Source organism: Sparassis crispa (assembly GCF_003851025.1).
Source record: "Sparassis crispa DNA, contig_000010F, whole genome shotgun sequence".
NCBI classification, from domain to species: domain Eukaryota; kingdom Fungi; phylum Basidiomycota; class Agaricomycetes; order Polyporales; family Sparassidaceae; genus Sparassis; species Sparassis crispa.
In genome coordinates, this window is record NW_020939758.1 from 549,394 (window position 1) to 570,323 (window position 20,930).

At 52.3% G+C, this 20,930-nt stretch overlaps 10 protein-coding genes across 10 annotated transcripts; 7 read left to right on the forward strand and 3 right to left on the reverse strand.

The window, feature by feature from the left end:
• Positions 1 to 127: 127 nt before the first annotated feature.
• On the forward strand, positions 128 to 3,694 carry SCP_1201710 (hypothetical protein; the record flags this gene model as incomplete). The annotated part of the gene is made up of 4 exons (XM_027763057.1): positions 128 to 1,492; positions 1,592 to 2,056; positions 2,105 to 2,660; positions 2,703 to 3,694. 4 exons carry the CDS (start codon positions 128 to 130, stop codon positions 3,692 to 3,694), a joined length of 3,378 nt encoding a protein of 1,125 aa, XP_027618858.1.
• A 475-nt stretch (positions 3,695 to 4,169) lies between these two features.
• SCP_1201720 (Pyridoxal phosphate homeostasis protein) lies at positions 4,170 to 5,112 on the reverse strand (the record flags this gene model as incomplete). Its single annotated transcript, XM_027763058.1, has 3 exons — positions 4,170 to 4,678; positions 4,750 to 4,816; positions 4,873 to 5,112. The coding sequence occupies 3 exons, from the start codon at positions 5,110 to 5,112 to the stop codon at positions 4,170 to 4,172; spliced, it is 816 nt and encodes a 271-aa protein (XP_027618859.1).
• A 324-nt stretch (positions 5,113 to 5,436) lies between these two features.
• Positions 5,437 to 6,720, forward strand: SCP_1201730 (UPF0014-domain-containing protein; the record flags this gene model as incomplete). Its single annotated transcript, XM_027763059.1, has 7 exons — positions 5,437 to 5,665; positions 5,723 to 5,755; positions 5,809 to 5,843; positions 5,894 to 5,999; positions 6,048 to 6,126; positions 6,181 to 6,300; positions 6,351 to 6,720. The coding sequence occupies 7 exons, from the start codon at positions 5,437 to 5,439 to the stop codon at positions 6,718 to 6,720; spliced, it is 972 nt and encodes a 323-aa protein (XP_027618860.1).
• Positions 6,721 to 7,067: 347 nt separating this feature from the next.
• Positions 7,068 to 8,835, forward strand: SCP_1201740 (Aminotransferase tdiD; the record flags this gene model as incomplete). Its single annotated transcript, XM_027763060.1, has 9 exons — positions 7,068 to 7,143; positions 7,203 to 7,510; positions 7,564 to 7,622; positions 7,675 to 7,718; positions 7,777 to 7,880; positions 7,939 to 8,032; positions 8,089 to 8,276; positions 8,335 to 8,543; positions 8,607 to 8,835. The coding sequence occupies 9 exons, from the start codon at positions 7,068 to 7,070 to the stop codon at positions 8,833 to 8,835; spliced, it is 1,311 nt and encodes a 436-aa protein (XP_027618861.1).
• A 149-nt stretch (positions 8,836 to 8,984) lies between these two features.
• Positions 8,985 to 9,993, reverse strand: SCP_1201750 (Ubiquinone biosynthesis protein COQ4, mitochondrial; the record flags this gene model as incomplete). The annotated part of the gene is made up of 3 exons (XM_027763061.1): positions 8,985 to 9,422; positions 9,494 to 9,720; positions 9,780 to 9,993. The coding sequence occupies 3 exons, from the start codon at positions 9,991 to 9,993 to the stop codon at positions 8,985 to 8,987; spliced, it is 879 nt and encodes a 292-aa protein (XP_027618862.1).
• Positions 9,994 to 10,569: 576 nt separating this feature from the next.
• SCP_1201760 (hypothetical protein) lies at positions 10,570 to 12,105 on the forward strand (the record flags this gene model as incomplete). The annotated part of the gene is made up of 1 exon (XM_027763062.1): positions 10,570 to 12,105. One exon carries the CDS (start codon positions 10,570 to 10,572, stop codon positions 12,103 to 12,105), a length of 1,536 nt encoding a protein of 511 aa, XP_027618863.1.
• An 803-nt stretch (positions 12,106 to 12,908) lies between these two features.
• On the reverse strand, positions 12,909 to 13,204 carry SCP_1201770 (hypothetical protein; the record flags this gene model as incomplete). The annotated part of the gene is made up of 2 exons (XM_027763063.1): positions 12,909 to 13,087; positions 13,144 to 13,204. The coding sequence occupies 2 exons, from the start codon at positions 13,202 to 13,204 to the stop codon at positions 12,909 to 12,911; spliced, it is 240 nt and encodes a 79-aa protein (XP_027618864.1).
• A 190-nt stretch (positions 13,205 to 13,394) lies between these two features.
• Positions 13,395 to 13,859, forward strand: SCP_1201780 (hypothetical protein; the record flags this gene model as incomplete). Its single annotated transcript, XM_027763064.1, has 1 exon — positions 13,395 to 13,859. The coding sequence occupies one exon, from the start codon at positions 13,395 to 13,397 to the stop codon at positions 13,857 to 13,859; it is 465 nt and encodes a 154-aa protein (XP_027618865.1).
• A 2,746-nt stretch (positions 13,860 to 16,605) lies between these two features.
• On the forward strand, positions 16,606 to 16,909 carry SCP_1201790 (hypothetical protein; the record flags this gene model as incomplete). Its single annotated transcript, XM_027763065.1, has 2 exons — positions 16,606 to 16,666; positions 16,716 to 16,909. 2 exons carry the CDS (start codon positions 16,606 to 16,608, stop codon positions 16,907 to 16,909), a joined length of 255 nt encoding a protein of 84 aa, XP_027618866.1.
• Positions 16,910 to 19,555: 2,646 nt separating this feature from the next.
• SCP_1201800 (predicted protein) lies at positions 19,556 to 20,596 on the forward strand (the record flags this gene model as incomplete). The annotated part of the gene is made up of 1 exon (XM_027763066.1): positions 19,556 to 20,596. The coding sequence occupies one exon, from the start codon at positions 19,556 to 19,558 to the stop codon at positions 20,594 to 20,596; it is 1,041 nt and encodes a 346-aa protein (XP_027618867.1).
• Between the last annotated feature and the right edge of the window lie 334 nt (positions 20,597 to 20,930).

The following is a 20,930-nucleotide window of genomic DNA, read 5'->3' on the forward strand; positions in this document are numbered from 1 at the left end:
TTTTTCCCGATGCATCATATCAGGCGACTGGAACCTCCACCACCCCTTATGGTCAAGACACGCCACACCTGCTAATGAATCCACAGAGCAGACTGTTGACTGGCTAACACAGAGAGGATTCTCCCTGATGAATGAGAAAGGGGAACCAACCTTCTACTCACATTCCCATCAGACGTGGTCGACCATAGACCTCACCTTCATCAATCCAAAAGCGGCAGAACACGACGCAGCCAAACATTGGAGAGTGGACCAAACAAAGGCATTCGGCTCAGACCACTTTGCGCTGAGATGGGAGCTAGACTACGGCAAAAGAGAAATCGAAAATCTCACAGGTAAACATTTCAACTTCAAGGATGCTGACCCTCAGAAGTGGAAGGAGGCTTTCAAGAAAGTGATTGAGTCGAACAATGCTGATCTCATGCCGCTGCTCGACCTGAAGGCCACCTTCACAGTGGCCCAACTCGACAAGGCAACAACACAGGTAACGAAAGCGATGCAGGAGACTAACGAAACCACAGTGCCCACACGGAAACCCCACGATCGGGCAAGGCCATGGTGGAACAAGGAGTTAGACAAAGCCACAATGCGAATCGCAGAACAGCGGTCTCTCAACCTCGTACACCAGAAGCGATGGGGTAAGCAGTCTGCCAATGTAACTTCGCTGATCAAGAAATCGCAGAACTACTTCAAGCGTCTCTACAAGTCAGCGCACGCACAGTGGCTGACATCAACACTAGAAGAAGCCACCACAAAGGACATCTGGAGCTTCCCGAAGTGGGGCAAAGGAGTACGTACCTATCCATCCCCAGCCATATCTCAGGGACCAGGCCGGGAACCGGCAGTACAACACAGCGACAAGTGTGACGCTCTACGGGACGAGCTCTTCCAACCTCCCCCACCATTACAAGGAGCAGCATACCCCGATTTGACAGCCGCCATGGCAGGAGACCTCCCGGATAACGACGTGACAACAGACGAAGTACACCAAGCAATCTATGACCAGGGAGCCGACAAAGCCCCGGGATTATCACAAGTCCCATTCCGCCGGATCAGATGGGCATGGGAGGTAAAAGCTGACCTGATAACCGCACTGATGCACCACTGCATCAAGATAGGCTATCACCCCAAGGAATGGCGCAAGTCCATTGCGGTCGCTCTGGCTAAGCCACGCAAACCAGATTACTCCAACCCGAGAGCCTACCGACTCATCCAACTCCTGGAATGCCTAGGCAAAGTCCTGGAATGCATTGTAGCCAACCGCCTTGCATACCTCGTCACAGTACACAACCTTGTACCAGCCAACCAATTCGGAGGACGCCCGAGCAGCTCCACAGATGATGCAATACTCACCTTTGTCAATGATGTAGAGGCTGCGCAGAACCACGGTAAAGTCACTTCTGCACTAACATTTGATATCAAGGGATTCTTCGACTTCGTCAACCACAAACGGTTACTCACAGTCATGCGCGAGAAAGGCATCCCACTACAACTAGTATGCTGGACTGCATCATTCCTAACGGAATGACAAGCAGCCATTTGCCTCGACGGGATATGCGGGGAAATGAAACCGGTGGAGAACGGCACCCCACAGGGGTCCCCGGTATCTCCCATTCTATCCATTCTATACGCTGCTGAAATACTCGAGATCTTCGAACAGAAAGCCATAGTGGACACACAAGCCAAGGCATCCGGGCTCAAACTACCCGACAAACCAACGGCCGTCCACCTCGTTATGTTCGTGGATGATGGAAAATTGTACGTCTCCTCAGACTCATTCCTTACTAACACCAGAATATTAGGAATCGCATATACGGAGGTTGCGAACTGGCTCGAGGGCATAGGCCTAGCCCCCGACATGGTCAAGCGCGAACTCATGCACTATTCCAAGCGATGCCGCGTGGATGGCGATGCACCGCCCATCACCCTCCCTGACGCGAAGGGCGAACCTACCATCATCAAGGCTGAAACCACGACGAAGTGGCTAGGCGTACACTTAGACCGCAGACTAACATTCGACTTTCACGTCAAACAGATTGCCGGCAGAGCAGAGAAAACAGTAAGTGGCATGGGAATGCTAGCTAACACAGTCAAAGGACTATCGCAGAGCCACCTCCGGACGCTTTACACCGCATGTGTCCGCCCAGTCATGACGTACGCAAGCGCGGCATGGTGGACGGGCAAGAAAGTACACGAACATTGGTTAGAACGCGTCCAACGACGAGCACTGCGACTTATCTGCGCAGCGTTCCGTACTACCCCAATCGTAGCTCTCGAACTTGAGGCTTCGATACTCCCGATCCGACACCACCTCGAACTGACTAGCGACCGCGCGGCGACCCGGTTCAACAAACTAACCCCATTCAACCCAATTTTACAGCGCCTACCGGATACATGGAGAAGTGTACACACACAGAACAGGATACCAGGCCCACCACTGCCAACGCACTGGAAGGTCACAGCCAGACGGAAGTCCCCGCCGAAGTCTACACGACTGACCCGACTGGCGCTACGATCTGACCCACTCGCCGAACGCATCCTCCCATTATGCCTACCACCATGGAAGAAGACCATGCAGGAATACCAAGGACGTCTAGTGATCACACCGGCCCAGAAAGGCACAGCAAAAGATGAAGCCATGACGGCCCACAACAACAACATAAGTAATTTCAATCACTCACCGAAACACTCACTATTATATTCAGATGGCTCCATGCTGGAAACAGCAGGGAGACGGCGAGTCGGAGCTGGATACGTAGGCCTAATCAACATGAAGACTACCATCCACCGCAAGATCGGCATGGGCAAGAAGGCAGAGGTATACGACGCGGAACTCGCTGGCCTTGCATGGGCGGCGCGCGATGCTACCCACTATATCCATACGACTAACCATGCTGTCCAACACCTCCACTTCTATGCGGACAACACCTCCGCCATCTCGACAATTTTCGAACCGAAGACAGGCCCCGGGCAAGGCCACGGACGCATCTTCAGACAGACCATCACGGAGTTCCTCGATGCGAACCCTGAGAACACCGTGGAGATCGCGTGGTCCCCAGGACACAAGGGCATTATCGGCAATGAACGAGCAGACAAACTCGCCAAGCAAGCCACGAAGATCGTCGACGGCACGTTCACGACCACACGCGCCCACGCGCTGCGCCGAGCGAACGAAAAAGCTTTCGAGAGGTGGACGGCGGAATGGAAAAAGACGGCGCCCACTGGACGATTTGCAAGTGCGAACCGCCTACCCCCACAGACACACCCACGCAAACCGTTCACGGACCTCCCGAGAGAGGTCTTTGGAAGGCTGGTCCAATGCCGAACTGGCCATGCATTCCTAGGCGAGTATTATGCACAATTCGTCCCTTCTGAAACAGTTGACTGCCCCTGCGGCGCCCACTTCCAGACACGAAAACACATTTTACAGGACTGCCCTCGATACAACAACTACCGACATATCCTACGCGAGGCCAGCAAGACCATCGACATACCCACCATCCTAGGCACGACCGCCGGAATCGCAGCGCTCGGCTGCTTCCTACAGGAGAGCGGGGCCCTGACGAAGACCGGAGTGAAGAGGAAGGAGGCGAAGATTGCACAGTGGGAAGATGAGGAGGAACCCGCGCAAGACGAATGGAACGAGAGCGCCTCGGAGAGAGAGTCCAACAGCGACGACGACGTCGACGAAGCATAGACGAAACACTTACAGAGACACCAACGGTACTCGCTGCACAGCAACATACTGCTCCCACCCCCACAACTACAGCAATTGACATCTGTGCACCAGGGGAACAATTTCGACTTGCGCCCCTGGGAGAAGACACCGCCCATTTCTCCCTTTTCCCGTTTATGTCTTTTCTCCTTCTCTAACTTATTACACATGCGCCCTGTAGGCTCATGAGATTATACATGCTGTATCGCTACCGAGGACTTCCTCAACCACGTACACTCCCCGACACAACCTATACCCCGCCCTACTTTTATCTACTATATAAACCTCACGCAGTACCTACCAGAACCAATCTCCACCTGGATGTTCTCCCCATCGTACTGTAGTTAGTCATGTACAGACCGGAGTTCACCGCGTCTTAGCACTCTGTTTGCTTGTTGCGGTATATAAATGCCGAGTTGATCATCACTATATGATGTGCACAAGCCTTCTAATACGATCACATCTCGCCCTTCTTCATCCGCGTCCCGAAAATACCCGTTCCCACTCGAACAATATCGCTCCCAGTCTTGAGAGCCGCTTCAAAATCACTTGACATGCCCATGCTCAGCACGAGGTTTCCACTCTCCCCCCACTTTCTTGCAGCAGGTAAATCTGCCTTTGCAAGGGCCTCCTGCAGAAGATCGCGCGTATCCTTGAGCCGCTCGAAGTCCTCGTTGGGCTTCTCGGCCGACGCGAGCGACTCGGTGAGAGACCCGATGGTCATCAAGCCCTGAAGGTGCAGCTTCGGACAGTCAGTTATAATGTGCCGCGCAAGCTGGATCAGCTCTGCGTCGGGAGGAGAGTTGGGGGAAAGAGTAGAAAGGCCAGATTTAATGTCCTCGCCAGAGGTGTTGACTTGGAGCAGAACGTGAAGAGGGGAAACTCGCTCCGTGGGGATGGCCTTATTTAACGCCGTGGCGGCCTTGGTTGACGTCACGGTTTGGATAGCATACAGGCTCGGGATGGCTATGAGGGATGAGGACCAATTGCTCGCCTTTGATGCAGCCACAGAAGTCAGAGAACGCACAGTCACATACATGCTAGTAATTTGGCTTTGTTAGACTGCAGTGTTCCTATGAAGTGCCATTTGACATCCAGCGGCAGCTGTGCATTGCATGAGTCATTATGTAGGATTGCAGCAAAATGCGACCATGACTTGCCTGGTGCGCTTTATCGACCAGTTCCTGCACGTAATTTTCTCCGAAGTCACGCTGACCATCGTCGTAGCAGGCTTGGATGTCCGACGCGGGTTTGTACTTCGAAACCGCGACGAGTGTGGGCTGTCGACTCGCGGATGGTCCGGAGGCTTGCTGTACTCGCGCCCGAATCTCCGACAAAGACTCCTTCAGCTCTTCGACGCGTTCTACCGACGCTTTAGCCACGCTGAATGTCGACGACATTCTGACTTGAGCACAGCGGAGAAGTTGCATAAGTCGAGTGGCGAGAACCCCGAGTGTACTATCGCTTTGATGTATAGTTTCTCACACTTATAATCCAGAGTCTAGAGTTGCTATAGGGCCACAAGTAAATCGGATTTTCCCACAGTCACAAAACGATCTATGACCTCAAGTGTTCTTGGCACAGTTGGGCGAAAATGAGGTCGAGCTGATTGGTGGACGCGAACTGCGGGCGCCATGAACATGTCCTGTGCATGCACGATGTCCGTTGCACCAGTTTTTCTTATCCCTAACGCTACCCTGTCGCACTAGATACCTGGGCTACTAATGGATACAGACCCTACCCAAGGCACTACTCACTTGAATTGGGGAAATGTCGCGCTCGCCTTCTCTTTCATCCTTCTCGATGCCGGCATCTCCCTCTCGTTCGGTCTCGGGGTCGGCAGCGGGCTTGTCACTGCCGCCATTAGATGCGTGCTCCAGCTGAGCGTTGTTGCGCTCATATTGCAGAAGGTATTTGAGACGAACAATCCATGGGCAGTTGCGGCGATTGCTTGTGCGTTGGCCGTTGGTCGTTTGTTCGCGGTACACTGACATGCAAGCGACGCGTCAGTCCTGTTGAACTTGATGGGGACCATTGAAACAGGTCAGATCTTTCTGCATATTGGCACTGATATCCACTTGAACGGTCTGCGCCAGTCATTAACAAGTCAAAGCGCCGCTATCAATATATGGTCTGTATACCATGCTCTCGCATGTGAATCTTTAACTCAGCGCGCGACAGTTCCCGTCCGTGCTCTTCGGTATGCTCAGCTCCACTATACCCGTCTCCGTCATTGGCATTCGTTACGCTATGGGCGTCCAACCATTGTGGAAGCCAGAGCAATACAGTACGTATTATCCTGACTTCTTACTCTCTTTACTAAATACTCGTCTAGTCCCTGTGGTGGGTATGCTCTGTGGTGCCACCATCTCAGGAATAGTCGTTTCGGTGTCGTATGTCTTGAAAGAGCTCAGGTGAGTTTCTGACAACTACTGCTACGTGCGGCAATGAACAGGCATTAAACCTAGCGACAACCGAGACAAAGTAGAGATGTACCTCGCCTTCGGCGCGTCGCGATTCGAAGCGTGCAAGCCCATCGCGACCGAAGCGCTCCGGGTCGCGCTCACGCCTAACATCAACCAGATGAGGTGCGCTCTACTCACACATGTTCACCGGACATCCGCTGAACGAAATGCAGTGTGATCGGCATCATTGCGATCCCGGGCATGATGACTGGCGCGATACTCGGCGGGTCCTCCGTCGAACAGGCCGCCCGCCTGCAGATGGTGATCATGTTCATGATATCCTCGTGCACCGCGCTCTCGTCCATCGTCACCACCGGTTTAGCACTCGCAGTCGTGGTCGACAACCAGCACCGTATCCGCAGCGATCGCATCGATAGCAGGAAGCATTTCATATGGAGGGCGACCGACCGGGCGATGGGGAAGGTGATTGATGCCGTGAAGAGCGCAGGGAACAGGGCTTGGTCTGCGGTCATGAAAGCTTTCAAGAAGGAGGATGGCATTTTAGAGAGTGACTCTGGGGAAAGAGAGACTCTCCTGGGTTGAGGAAGGCTAGTCGAATTGTAACCGGCCGCTGGGAATATCGTTGTAGTGTAGGGACTCAAAATGTCTGCATATCGAAGCGCTCGGTGAACGCTGTTTTCATGCCACAACTTGTTCGTTCTACGAGACCTTCCTCACTGGGAGTATGATGGAACCAAAGATTGCTTCTGCCGAACTCTGCCGCGGATGATCGCGAGTCACTTTGCAGCAGAAGTATCCACCATTTTATCGCAATTATCGTCTATCTTATAGGCTTTTTAGTGTAGTAAGTTGTCATATCCGCAAGCATATAGCATTTCTAACGCTGAACACAGATTCCAACTCTCCGAGTGAGAGCAGCCCGAATCCCGATGGTCAACAGCCTCCCGCCAGAATTCTACACCCCCTTCCTCTCGGACGCCGCAAAAGCGCGCAAGCCGAGCCCAAGTAAGCCACGTCCTCGTCTTTCCCCTTCTCGCCCAAACCAACCACTCAAATCAGCCCAGTCCGCAGCCTGTACCCGCTCGAGGCGCAGCCGGGCGTGATCTCGCTGCTCGCGGGGAAGCCGAACGGGGACACGTTCCCGCTCGTATCTGTGCAGCTGCGCGCGCGCATGCCCGAGGACCCTGCCCAAGTGCGCACAACGGAGATCTCGGGACAGCAGCTAGCGGAGGCGCTGCAGTACGGACCGACAGCGGGCACGCCTGCGCTCACCCGGTGGATATTTGGTCTGCAGGAGCGCGAGCATGGGCGGTGCCAGCGGGAGGGGTGGAGGATTAGTGTTGGTACTGGCTCGCAGGATGTGATTTTTAAGGTACGGTTGTCTGGGGTGTTGTGCTTGCCTTTAGTGCTGAGTTAAGCGCGCAGGCCTTTCACGCGATCGTGAACCCTGGAGATGCTGTTCTCGTGGAGAACCCTGTTTATGCGTAAGTACCTGGCGTCTTTGTCTGTCGTCGCTGATTTGGATGGACGGTTCAGAGGCGTCCTTCCAATACTACACGCCCTGCACTGTGATTTGGTCGGTGGGTTATAGCCATGGTTCCACATGTAAACAGTGGCTGAAATATTGCTCTGTATCAGAAATCCCGACCGACTCCCAAGGAATTCTGTCAGGCTCATTACGGTCCACGTTGGAGAACTGGCCAGCATCCAAGCCGAAGCCCAAAGCCCTCTATACTGTACCTGTGAGCATTCCCAAATAATACCTCCCCTCTGTATTGCATATTCATAACACATTTGCAGTACGGGTGCAATCCAACCGGAACAATCGCCGCGCTCGAACGGCGACGGGAGGTGCTCGACCTCGCGCGAGAACATAACTTCCTCATCCTAGAAGGTGAGTAACCCTACGAGCGAGTCACGAGCTGCAGCACGGCTGACAAGGTGCGCCAGACGATCCCTATTACTATCTGTACTTCGGGAGCGCGGAGCGCTGCCCGTCGTATTTCAAGCTCGAGCTGGAACAGCCTGAGGTCGGGCGCGTGCTGCGGTTCGACAGCCTGTCGAAGATCCTCTCTTCCGGGCTGCGAATTGGGTTCGTGTCTGGCCCGGAGCCGTTGCTGCAGGCCATCGACATGCATGTACGTCGCGCTCACTCCTTTCCCTCTCCATACATGCCAGCTGAACCCCCCTCCCAAGACCGCCGTCGCAAACCTGCAGCCGTCGTCGCTGACGCAGATAATCGCGTTCTCGCTGCTCGACTCCTGGGGGTACGACGGGTTCCGGACGCACACGCAGAATGTATCGCGGTTCTACCGCGAGAAGCGTGACATGTTCGAACGCGCACTGCAGCGGCACCTCGCGGGCCTAGCGGAGTGGAACACGCCTGAGGCTGGGATGTTCTACTGGTGAGACTTACTATGTTGCCGATGCAGCAGCACTTCATGCTCATGTCGGCGTACGTCGCGCAGGTTCAAGCTCCTACTTGGCGGCCCGGATGAAGGAGATTCGGAGATCCTCATCCGGACGAAGGCGTACGAGCACGGTGTGCTTGCACTACCGGGAACAACCTTCTTGCCTAGCGGGGGTAAGACTGCGTATGTACGTGCGTCGTTCAGTATGGTTTCGGAAGAGGAGATGGAGGAGGCTGCGAAGCGACTCAGGCAGGTCGTCCTAGACGAACGACGAGCTCGGACGTAAAAAGATGACGGGCATTCGGCCGTCGGTATAGTACTCGAGCAGGGATGAAGCATTGTAATAATCCTCCGAGTGAAGAATTCACCGGCGCCCTGTAAATGAAGGGGGATGCATTTTATTCGGCTTACCGCAACACAGATCTGGTTATCACGTCATGATGATAGCGCCAATTGTGCTTGCGCTTCCTTTGCCCTCTTCTCCGCCGCCGCCTTCGCCTCGCTGAGAGGCTTGCTCCAGCGCGCCTCTGGAGGGTCCCAGATCCCAAACTCCCGCTTCATCTCTTCCACGTCTTGCTCCCACCGCTTCTCCCAGTACACCGTGATGAGGCTCTGCGCGGTGGACCCGCACTTGACTGCCCAGGGCACGAACTCCCTAAACAGCCGCGCGCGCTTCTGCGGGTTCAGGCGGAGGTGGCCGAACGCGGCGGAGAAGCCCGCAACGGGGAGGCCGAGGTTCGCGAACTCGAAGAACTTGAGCGCGAGCTCGGACTCGACGTTGACGGGCAGCGAGCAGACGCAGTGGTAAAAGTCGTGGCACTCGCGGTAGCGCTGGAGGACGTACGCGAGCTCCGGGTCATCGATGTAGTGCACCTAGGCAGGGAAGAGGGTCCACGTCAGGTTGACTGTATGACATAGTGCGTAAGAATGTGTGGGCTACGAACGGGTTCACGGGTGTCTGGCGTGACGCCGCAGCGCTCGAGCCAGGTAACGTACGCGCGGCCGAAACTGCCCTCGGGGAGTAGCGCGAGTTTATTCATGTCAACCGTGTGGGTGTTCACTCGCGGTCTGTCTTTCAGGATCTGGCGACCCTCCTGACTCTGTAGCATCCTGTCTCGTAGACGGGGCAGAACAGGCCCAGACGTGGTGTCCCCCAACGCCGCGACCATGTCTTAGGCGGGGGGAGGTAAGACAGATGGCCCGTAACGGGGACGCGGCAGAGACACACACCTCCTCTCCGTGGATTTGAGAGCGACACCAGGGCAGAACCAAGTGCGAGGATACCGTTCTCAACCCAGCTGAGGTGGATGTGCCCTTCGTACGCAGGGGTGCGAACGGAACGGGTCTGACATCGGGCTGGAGATGTTATAGTACTGCTGGAGGCTGTGGCGACGCGTAAAACCGAGCGCAGCGTTGAGTTCATCAGAGCAACGGTTAGAGACATTGTCCTTCTATAGGGCCGCACGGATGAGGAGAATAACCAAGACCGCGCACCGTCCTGAGATCGGAACTTACGAAGAATGTTTCAGGAATAATTACAGTACAATTCCGTCTGTTCTGTAGATAAAAACCCTGGACTTTGCGTGAAGATGGGAGCAAGAAGCTCGGTGGTGGTACGAGGTAAAGCTCTGAAGTGGTGAGATGGAGACGCGCGTGCCTGCAATCGAGACGCGTCGCGACTGCACGCGGAGAAAGCCGAGCTGTCTCTTCTGAAGGCCATTACCTCGTCCACCGCAAGCCTGGAGGTTGCAGTCGTCAGTATACGTGTAATCTTTGACCAAAAATCGAGTACGATGCATTTCCTTCATATTCCGACCCATGTAATGCTAATTGACGCGTCATTCCCGCGTTCTGCAGGCCCGAGAGCCTGTTTCTGGTGAAACCCATTTTCATTACCCTCAAGTTCACAGGATAATCGCTGTGCGTATCTTTGAGCTTCGCCGAGTCGTTGGACGCATCACCTTTTGGACTGAACTCACCTCCCTCGTTCGTCAGCAGGCGAACACAGTGACCACGAGCTATGGCACGCATCGAGAACGACCAAGAGATTGCTATTCGGCTCCCTACTCGCGCCGGAAAGTTCGTTACAGCTCGCCGTTGTATCAACGACCTGCCCTTGGACGTACTCATCACCATATTCAAGATGGTATACTTCAACTCTCGCAAAATTGGACATTATGTTCGGAAACTCGCTGAAGATAGTGACGTCGAATGGGAGGATCCGGACGAAGGCATACCTACAGATTGGCACAAAGACGATGATCTTTTCTCCCCTTCCCTCTTCCCAGAAGCACTAGCTGCGGTATGTCCGCTGTGGAGAGAAGCCATGAATTGTGTCTCAGTCTTCTGGACTCGCCTTGTCATCATCGTCGGACAACATCCCACTCCTCTATCCGAGATTAGCTCCTACCTCACCTTCTCACGCAAACATCCTATTGACATCATCATTACTCACCGCCCCCAGGACGTTAACTCGAGCGACACCTCAGGGGAAGTTAGAGTAGCGGAGATCATGGAATTACTGCTCCCTCACATTGGGCGCTGGAGAAAATTGCACATCAATGTTGCTCTAGAGTCTTCACTCCCTTCTCGCATTTCAGATTTACGCGGCAACGCGAGTGCTTTGACCAGCCTTCGTTTGGAATCCAGCTCCCCAAGAACAACGAGAATGGACAGAATACTTCGACTAGTCGAGGACTTCCAAACTCCCGCATTGCAGGAACTCGTATCGGATGGATACGTCTTCCGCGATGCCTACCTCTCCTCCCCGAAGTCTCTCGCCTCTATAACCACCCTGACCATTTCACACTTCAGCGCCTGGAACTTCGTGGGAGACAGCAAGCTATTCTTTGTCAGCGAACTCGTGGTATGCCTGCACCGTCTGCAGAACCTCACGGACCTGCGCCTGGTAGATCTGGTCCTGGATGACTTCATGACAGTATCTCGACTACCGCAGAATGCTTCACTCGACATCGAGTCCGTGCGCTTCGAGGGCATGCACGGCTCGAACCTGTCCAATTTCTACTATGTTGCAAACCGCCCCCGGTTCACCTACCTAACTTTCGGCCGGTACACGCTCCCGCACCGCATCAGCATGGGCGGGTGCATGGAGCTGAACCTGTCCGACCTTTCGCCGGACTCGGATATTCATGCATTGCTGCAGGACTGGGACGGCGATTGTGATAATGCCCTATCTGTTTCGAATTGCTCCAGCTTCGACGGTCGCGTCCTGCTACAGCTCTCTGTTGCAGCAAATGGGGAGTGGCTGTGTCCCAGAATGACGTCCCTGGACGTTGAGGACTGTCCCTTATTCAACAGTGGGGATCTCCAGAGAATGGTGCAGGCGCGTCGAGAGGAACACGCCAAGTCTGGCTTCGCCGATGAGGGCGATCCCAATTTTACGATTCCGTCCATTGAACACCTTTCGGTATCGCACAGTGGCGACCTCACGAGCGAAGACAAAGCGTGGTTCGACAAGAACGTCAAGTATGTGACTTGGGATGAGTGGACGGGAGGGTACGAATACGGACAGTTCACTGGAAGGAGGCGACAATGATGAAAGACATGTAATGCGGGTGTAAGCTTACTTCCAACCTCATGCTGAATTATTCGTGTTGAGTCGATGTGCAAATCTAGTGCGCGTTCACATGTCTTCCGTACCTGCATATGACGATGTGATCTCTGGGAGTAGCCTTCTGGAGGCCTATCACAGTGGCGAAATCTGCACTGATGAATCTATCTTCTATTCTCTGTTGACGATGCGCAGCTCTGCCCGAATAACGCTCAGACCGCTGGATCCATCACTGGATCTTCCTGGATCTACTCCCGGAGCTGTGTTACAAGAAACGACATGTCTGCGTTGATGGAGTCATACTCAGACTGAGTAAATTCGAGGATTCCTATCTAGAGCCGAGATGCTCACATCTCTCTGTGATTCATAATCAAGGTCTAGGATGCTTATCAACCCAGGACGATGGAGGACACTCCGATACTTGCTATCGCCAATGCGGACAAATGTGGTACGAGAGATAAGTTATCAACCTCTTGGGCTCAAATGGTACATGCGGTTGCAGACTTCGTTGTCTGCTTAGAAGTTATCACAAGCTTATTTAGGAATACCTCCGTGATGCCGATGCGGCTGCAACACTCAATTCCAGTGTCTGACCGAATAAACTGTTGACATAAGGATATGCGCCACGAATATTATCATTTATCAATCTTGCACTGACAATCGCATCTAAAAAAATCCCGCCGCGATCGAATAATTTCAGATAGATACAGTCATACGAGCGTAGAGAGGAAGACAAAGGCATCTAAAGTGTGCGCGACTCGCTATATTTGGCTCTCCATGCAAATCGTCTAATGTCCCGGAGTGGTGGTGGTAGTGATCGTCTTCACCGAAGTCGACGTTAACACATCGGTGGAGGTCGCGGACGAGGTAATCGTGGAGGTACGGGTGCTCGTCACCGGAGTGGTGGTAATAGACTGCACATCGATCGTTCGCGTGCTCGTTACGAAGACAGTGGTGTAGACGTAAACTAATAACAGAAACAGCAGGTGAGCGCAAGGTGCAGTTTGCTATTATCAGACTTACCGGCGTTGACACCAGAAGCCACGAGGACGACCGCCGCGATGATACTCTTGCTGAAGTACATGATGAATAATAGGCGAGGAGGCGTAGAATAAGTGCGTGTGTGATGTGTGTTGAGTGATAATTTTTTGTCAAATTTCATAAGGCTTATATACCTTTTGACGGTGCCATTAGCGTCTTCTGCGAATGACGCTGCATGGACGCGGAGGGAGTGGGAAGAATGACGGAGGCGGACACCAGCCGCTACTCTACCAATGCTTTCCAGCAGTATCCGAAGTTCCGTTTCTTTATTGGGTGATCCCGCTACGCTCTCGCAGGGCGGTCGCACAGATTCGCAGCGGCAAAATTTGTATCCGTACCCCATTGGTCCAAAGGGTCATAGGTTACTCGCTATCCGCCTGCCGCATCCGCCAGCCGCTCCATTGGTTTATCCCGTCCTCTGGCAGCGAGCTCAATGCGACATACCCCCCTTTGCAGTCGATGATGTTGATGGTGTCCAATGTCTTCCTTCCGATGACAGGACCGACGGTGGTCGTCATTATCCGCGTTCCCGCGAATCGACGGACCTTCACCTCCCTGTTGTGGGCATCTCGATTCGAAGCGGCGGTGCTATCAACCCCGAGCATAGCACGATCGTCCAGGACCCCCGACAATTGGCGGAAATGCCTGATCCTGAGGGGCCAAAAATGTCCGTTGGTAGAAGCCGGTTTTTGGCCTGAAATGTCCGCAAAAAACCAGGCCTCCGGCCCTCGGAGGTGAAATTTGTCCGGGTTTTGGACCAGGCATCCGTTCATTGCAGAAATGTCCGGGCTCCCGGATCAGGCCTCAGGAGGCTCTAATTTTGTCCGTATTCACGAACCAGGCCTCGGGAGGCTCCAATTTTCAGAACAGCCTTCCAAACTGCAAGGATGAAGGATGGGCTGATTCATTCTGACTCTTATCAGGCATGTCATTCCTGTTGGCAGGTTGCATATTGTTGAGGACGGATCAGGAGAAATCTGGTATCAAGTGATAGTATAACTAACTTTTACAGCCATGCTTGAAGTGTCTATATAGAATTCAAGACTACTATGAGAGTGACATTGCAAATCACTTTCTACTGTCCTTAGTGAGTTGTCATCAGGAAGACACTTATGCAAGGTTGTCAACTATGAACTTGGAAGCAGCATGTCTGTTTCCGAGGCCGACTAGACAGCATCTAGACATGGCCCTTTGAAGATGGTAAGCCTGAGCCTGTCCAAGCCCCCTTCCGTCCCGATGCCGGCCTCCGGCCGGAGTTGAACTTGTCCGGAGGGGGATCAGGCATCCATGATGTCCGGTACATTTGTCCGTGAAAAACCTCAGGCTATCCATGGGTTGACCCCTTGATTTGTCCGTGAAAAATCAGGGATGGTGCTCCCAAATGTCCAAAATTTGTCCGAAATCGGCTCAGGGATCCTCCCCAATTGTCGGGGGTCCTGATCGTCCCGGCAGCCCTCAGATCGATCACCTGTAGCTTTCGATCAACGACTCGAGTACTGCTGTGTGGTTTGTCTTTCTTCCCGTTTACTTTGCCAATTTTTTCTGCATGAAGTCTTAGTGTACATGCTTCGCAGGTCATCCGATATCGTGCGTTCTGCGTGATAGTGTTCCCTTATTATCCAGGAGGATCGGCCAGTAGCAACTTACTAGTCATCCGCCGCATCGTAAATTCTTGTGTATGATCCAATTTGTTTTGCTATTGGTCTATTTGAAAATTATCCCTGCCATGACTGGATGTTGCTGCCTCAGCCTTACGCGAAATTTGATTGAACTATGAGCGGATATGGAAGGAAGCTTGTAATTTGAAATATGATTATCGATGCGGCCACCGTGACGTCCAGTCGCGTCCGCCGACAATGATGTTCCTCCTCCTCTGCATGTCTTTAAGTAATCTTCTAATAGCTCTCCTCAAATCTATTAATCTGCATGTCTCTGCCTGCCTGCGAGTCCTTCCGTTGACTTGCTTGCATTCCCATTAAGGCAGAGAGTTGCTCTCGTTCTCTCCTCTTGGAGATGGACCATGTGTCGTCACAGGGATGCGGATTGTCACTCCGGATTTGGACGAACAAGGAGAGTGGAGGGTGGTTCCCTTGCTGATCAGTTCCGTCGTCGTGTAGATCCACTTTCCACGAAGCTCCGCCGTTTCTTGTCGTGATCGCAGATTTGGTTAGTCTGACTCGCCAGGTGGACCGCCTTGTTTTTTTTTTTGCCTTGTCGTCATAGCGGGCCGGTTGGGGTTTCGAGCTATGGGCGTATACGAGGCGTGGCAGAAACAAGTTTCTCGCCTGCTTATTCAAGACGTTCATCGCCAGATCGGGAAAGGTCCCACACTATACGTCGTCGCAGCCATTTCACTGCCTCCAATATGTCACGGAAATCCCATAATTCCTACCTCGCAGCATCCCGTGGCCTGTCGCTGGCTGAAGGAACCTTGTTAAGAGTTCCTCGGGTCTAAAGCGGCATTTCGATACAATTTACTCGACCACTCTACGCCTCTCGTCAAGCGGCAATGCTAGAAGCGCAGCCGAACTAGCTGGGGACCAGGTGCGCTTCGACGAGGAATATGACCTTGACTATGCGGCAAGAGAGTACCCGGTTAACGATAGCCCGCTCGCAGACCTGAGAACGAGGGATTTGATTCAGGACATGCCCGCACTGCACTGTATCCGCATTTGAATGTTATGTTGTTTATTGCATTCAATTCCTTGTATTCTTTCGCTAAAATTCACCTACTCCAACGACTTTTCAGGCAGACCATGCGATATTCACGGTCAGTATCCTCCTCGAGTTACCCCGTTGCCTCCGCAATGCAGTCCGGTTCTCTCGGTCTTGCATCCGCTGTCCGCCACATGGAGTAAGATTACCACGTCTCTTCTCAACCCTACTATCCTTGCCCGTACTCGCGGAGTCCATCGCGGTAAACGTCATGAATACATGTGCTTCCGAGCGGCGCGCGGAACCTAATTTGTACCGGTGCGTACCTTTTTTAATATTTCGTACTCTGTGTTACCATTATCTTTAGCGTGAAGCACGCCTACTCTCTGAGAGTCGGTAGGTTCCAGTTATGAAAATTTTCGCAAACATATATTGTCAAGCTTGATCAAAATAGTGGAGAAACGAATACTCTTAGCTGGGCTGTTCCGACGGAGTGACGCCATATCCGACATGCGTAGGGCGGAAGGCCTCATTTGGACGTTCCAACAAATGCCGCGCGGGTTGAGTTCGACTTACTTCCGCACGCACATCTTTTCCGCGGCGGGTAGGCTTGCGGATGGCCTGAGCTCCCGCCTGTCCGCGGTAAAGGCAGAATATCCAAGTAGGACGTGAGCCAGGAGATCCAAGTATAAAGTGCAGTTTGACGACGCCCAGAAACCATCAACTCGACTTCTGTTCATCGTCCACACATCCTCACATAACACCCACTATAAACTCGATCCAAACAAGATGATGTTCTTCAGCACTCTTCCGCTCGCTGCTGTCCTTGCCGCCTGCTCCGCGGCGCTTGGTACGCAGCCACTTCATGGTTTTTCCTTCATAGTCTAACCATTATGTAGCGAGCCCTGCCGTGACGTCCACTACGACGGTGACGTTTATCAACCGTATCAATACCGTGACGTACGACACCACCACTACGGTCACCGCAACTTCTTATACGACGTCTACCACCCCGACTACCACAACGTTCACTAGTACCACGTCGACTACGACTGTGACGCCGACTACCACTACGACTACCGTGATCGTGTAGGCTCCTCAAGACCTGTTCTACTATTGTATCGTTATCGTCCATAGAGTTTACATGTATTGATTAAATGACTATTTTCTCCAGTTGAGCCCAAACATGTACGCATAAGTTTTAGTTCTGACCACAATCTCGTGCCGTAACTCGACCTCGTGCATACCTCTTCTGAATCAAATTCTCGCTTGAAAATCTTATTAGAAATGTGATTAGAATTGCTCATCCTCTCCTGGATCAATGAAAGATAAAAATTTTATGAAGGCTCCATACCTGATCCAACACGAGGATCTAAAAGTATGAACGTTTTCACTACTTATCCGTACCTTGAATCGCTCGATAGAGTAAATGTCATTGTATAATCTTCAGTTGCGACCAATCAGCCTCAATGACTTCCGCCCATATGATAATAGCTAATGAGCACACAAAGCTTGACGGATGGACTCATAGTATAGGTATTTCCTTTCGCCGCACTTCTTCTTGCCTCAAATGTCACCTCCAAGTTCCGTGTACGTCCGCTTCTCTCCAGACTCATCGCTCATAACTGACTTCGTCTGTTCAGCTCCGGGAACGACCACCATTACCCGCCCGCACACGTGAAGTGCCAGATGCTACGACATCGACAATCATCGCGACGCGCACCTCGAAAGTCTTTGTCATCGTACCGACAACAGTGGACTCGGTCGTGACTACTACATCGGTAGCGTCATCGTCACCACGACAAAGGCGACCGTTCCCTTGAGCAGTTCCCGCCACACTCGTGAAATGCATTTACATAAACTCTGTGTGCGAATGACCGGCGAATTAGGTGGTGAGAGTTCACCGGCTTAAGCCAGAATGGCGGCTCGATGCAAGGAACCTGCTTTGGGTATGTCAGCCACCCGTCCCAGAGAGATAACAATATCGCCTACTCGCAGGCTAAAGTCGTTCGCGTGTTCAGCTGCTTTGTTAGTATCATCCATTTCACCTACTTTTAAGGGTCATTACGTCCAGTCCTCACCCCCATAATCACGATTCGGCTGACAATATGTGACATCAAGGAAGTGTATAGAGATCGTCTCCGGACTTCTGAATGCTACATCTAGCTTCTGTAAGGTTGAAGTGTAAATGTCATTAAAATGGTGATATTTTGCCGTGCCTACGTTTACGGATCGCGAGCATCCTAGTTGGTGTTCGGACTGGGTTTCCGCGCCAGTGACAAATCCAGTGAGCGACGCTTTCAAAACGGACTTGGCCTGTGCGTAAGTCGCCGTGGAGAAGCTCACGGTGGATTGTACGTGAATGAGCCTTACGCCATCCCGAGCAGATACAGATCCGATAGACCATGAATGATCAAATCCTATCTCGCCGCTGGGAATTCTCTAAACACTTCTCGCCGCCGGGAGCGCACGTCACGATGCATCTGAGTAAGCTCACCTATATCTTTCCGTACTCACGGCACCACTGAGAAGCAGTATTTTAGTCCGGACCACCGTCAGGAGGTCCGTGACGTTGACGAGGCATGTTATCGAACAGATCTCGGGTTCCGATTGTGCAGAAAAATATTAATCCTACGCCCGATTGCTCGAGGCAGTGAGCGTTGGAGACCGCTCTGCAGGTTTAGATCAGCGTCAGTAAATGAAATTCATCAAGTTCAAGGTGGGCATCGTGAATTGTTTGACCAAACCTTGTTCAAATATTCAAACAACCAGAGAGCTTCGTGTGTAATGCAAAGGAATCGATCCGCGTCTGGCCGATCTCCATATCCACTATAATTTTCTCACTATGAGCGTAATCTCCTACCTACCTGCCTTCTACGATGGACCTTAACAGGTTAACTTGTCACCTCGTCACCTCTTCAAGTTTGTGGCCGCGGCGACAACTTCCACGATTAAACTTGAGCTCACGTGACAACATTCAGAAAAACTTGCCTTGGTGGCCGCAGCCTTTTGGCTGCAGTGGCTGAGAGGCCCTTGGTATTTTTTTGCGATTTCGCACCAATATGAAAACGGCTGTAAGCTCACACTAACATCAACAACCGCGGTGCGTGTCGCTTAGTTGTGCTGAATGATTGCATTGGGGTGGACTCACTTGGCTACAGACGTACCCTGTGGTGATCACAAATTCATGGCGCAGGTCGAGAACATGTCTAAAGCCTCTAAGGCGAAGGCGGATATCATATCGTAAACATCGCAAACAAAGAAATAGCTATCTGGCTACCTACTCGTGCCGGAGAACCCGTTAATGCTCGCCATTACATCAATGACCTGCCCTTGGACGTACTTATCGCCATATTCAAGATAAGATGGTATATTTCAATGCTCACAAGATTGGCAACTATGCTGCAAGATATTTAGAGGATGATGAAGGACACGGCCACCTCGAATATCTCGAGGAAGGCCTGCCTACGAATGGCGCGAAGACAAGGATCTCTTCTCCCCGTCGCTCTTTCCAGAAGCGATCATCGCTGTATGCCGCCTGTAGAGAGAAGCGATAAGTTGTGTATCCCTCTTTTGGACTCGCCTTGTTATTGTCATTGGTTCACATCCCACACCTCTATGCAAGGTCAGTTCTTATCTCACCTTGTCGCGAACACCGCCTATCGACATGTACATCGTTCGTCACCCCCAGAGCCTTAGCTCCATCGACATCTCGGAGAAATCTAGTGTAGCAGAGATCATGAAGCTGCTCCTCCCTCATATTGGGCGCTGGCGAAAGTTGCGCATCGTCGTCGACCGTGCAGTTTCACTCCCTTGCCCCGGGTTGGATTTGTGTGGTAATGCAGCTACTCTAACAAGGCTTCAGCCGGAGTCTAAACTCGATCAGCCCGCACGAAGGAATACAATAGACCCCCTTGCTGAGAACTTCCAAACTCCTGCGTTGAATGAACTCATCACGAGCGGACACATTTTTCGGGATGCATATCTCTTATCTCCGAAGTCACTGGCGTCTATCACAACCCTGACCATCTCCCACTACATGGTCGACAGCAAGCCCTTCTTCATCCACCATCTCATGCACTGCCTGTACCGCCTACAGAATCTCACGAACCTTGAACTCATGTATCTTGACCTGGACTGCTCGTCGGAGGGGCGAGGGCTAGATGACGACCAACAGCTCGACATCGAGCGCATGCACTTCCAAGGAATGCATGTCTCCTCACTCTCCTCATTCTATCGTGCCGCGAATTACCCCCGGTTTATTTATCTGACCTTCGTCTGGTGCGAACTCACGGAACCCATTCATATGGGCGGGTGCACGAAGCTGAACCTGTGCAATCTTTCTCCAGACTCGGGTATTCGTATATTGCTGGAGGACTGGGATGGTGACAACACGCTGTTCGTCATTCAGTGCTCCAACTTCAATGGCCATGTCCTGCAACAGCTCTCTGAGGAAGTGAGCATTGGAGAGTGGCTATGTCCCAGAATGACATCCCTGGTCGTAGCATACTCCACCTCGTTCACCAGTGAGAATCTCCAGAGAATGGTGCAGGCGCACCGAGAGGAGCACGCCAAGTCTGGTTTCGCCGATTGGGACGACCTCGACGATACAATTCCTTCTATTGAAAGCCTTTTGGCGTTCCGCTGTAGCGACCTCGCGAGCAAAGACAAAGCGTGGTTCGACAACAATGTCCAGTATGTGTCGTGGGATGAGTGGTGGGGGGGTATGAATATAGGTGCTTTCATGGCAGGAAATGCTGATGATTTCGAAAGTCAATGAACTATGGGGTACACACTTACTTCGGAGAACGTATGTATGTCCACAGTAATGCGTTTGCAAATTCATCGCCGCCCATTCAACTGATGCCTACATGCGGGAAGATGGAAAATGGCTATCGAGACACAGACACGCGATATGATTATCTCTTGAATCGAGACATCACTCTCCGCATAGAGGAGGAGTACACAGCGGTAGGCCAGTGCTTGTTTACAATGTTTACAATACGATATCCGCCTTCGCGCCAGTGGGCTTAGGACATGTCGACATAGAAGTCACATAATATTCATGATTATGTTTGAACATTCAAGTGTACGCATGCACAGTGTTGTGCGAG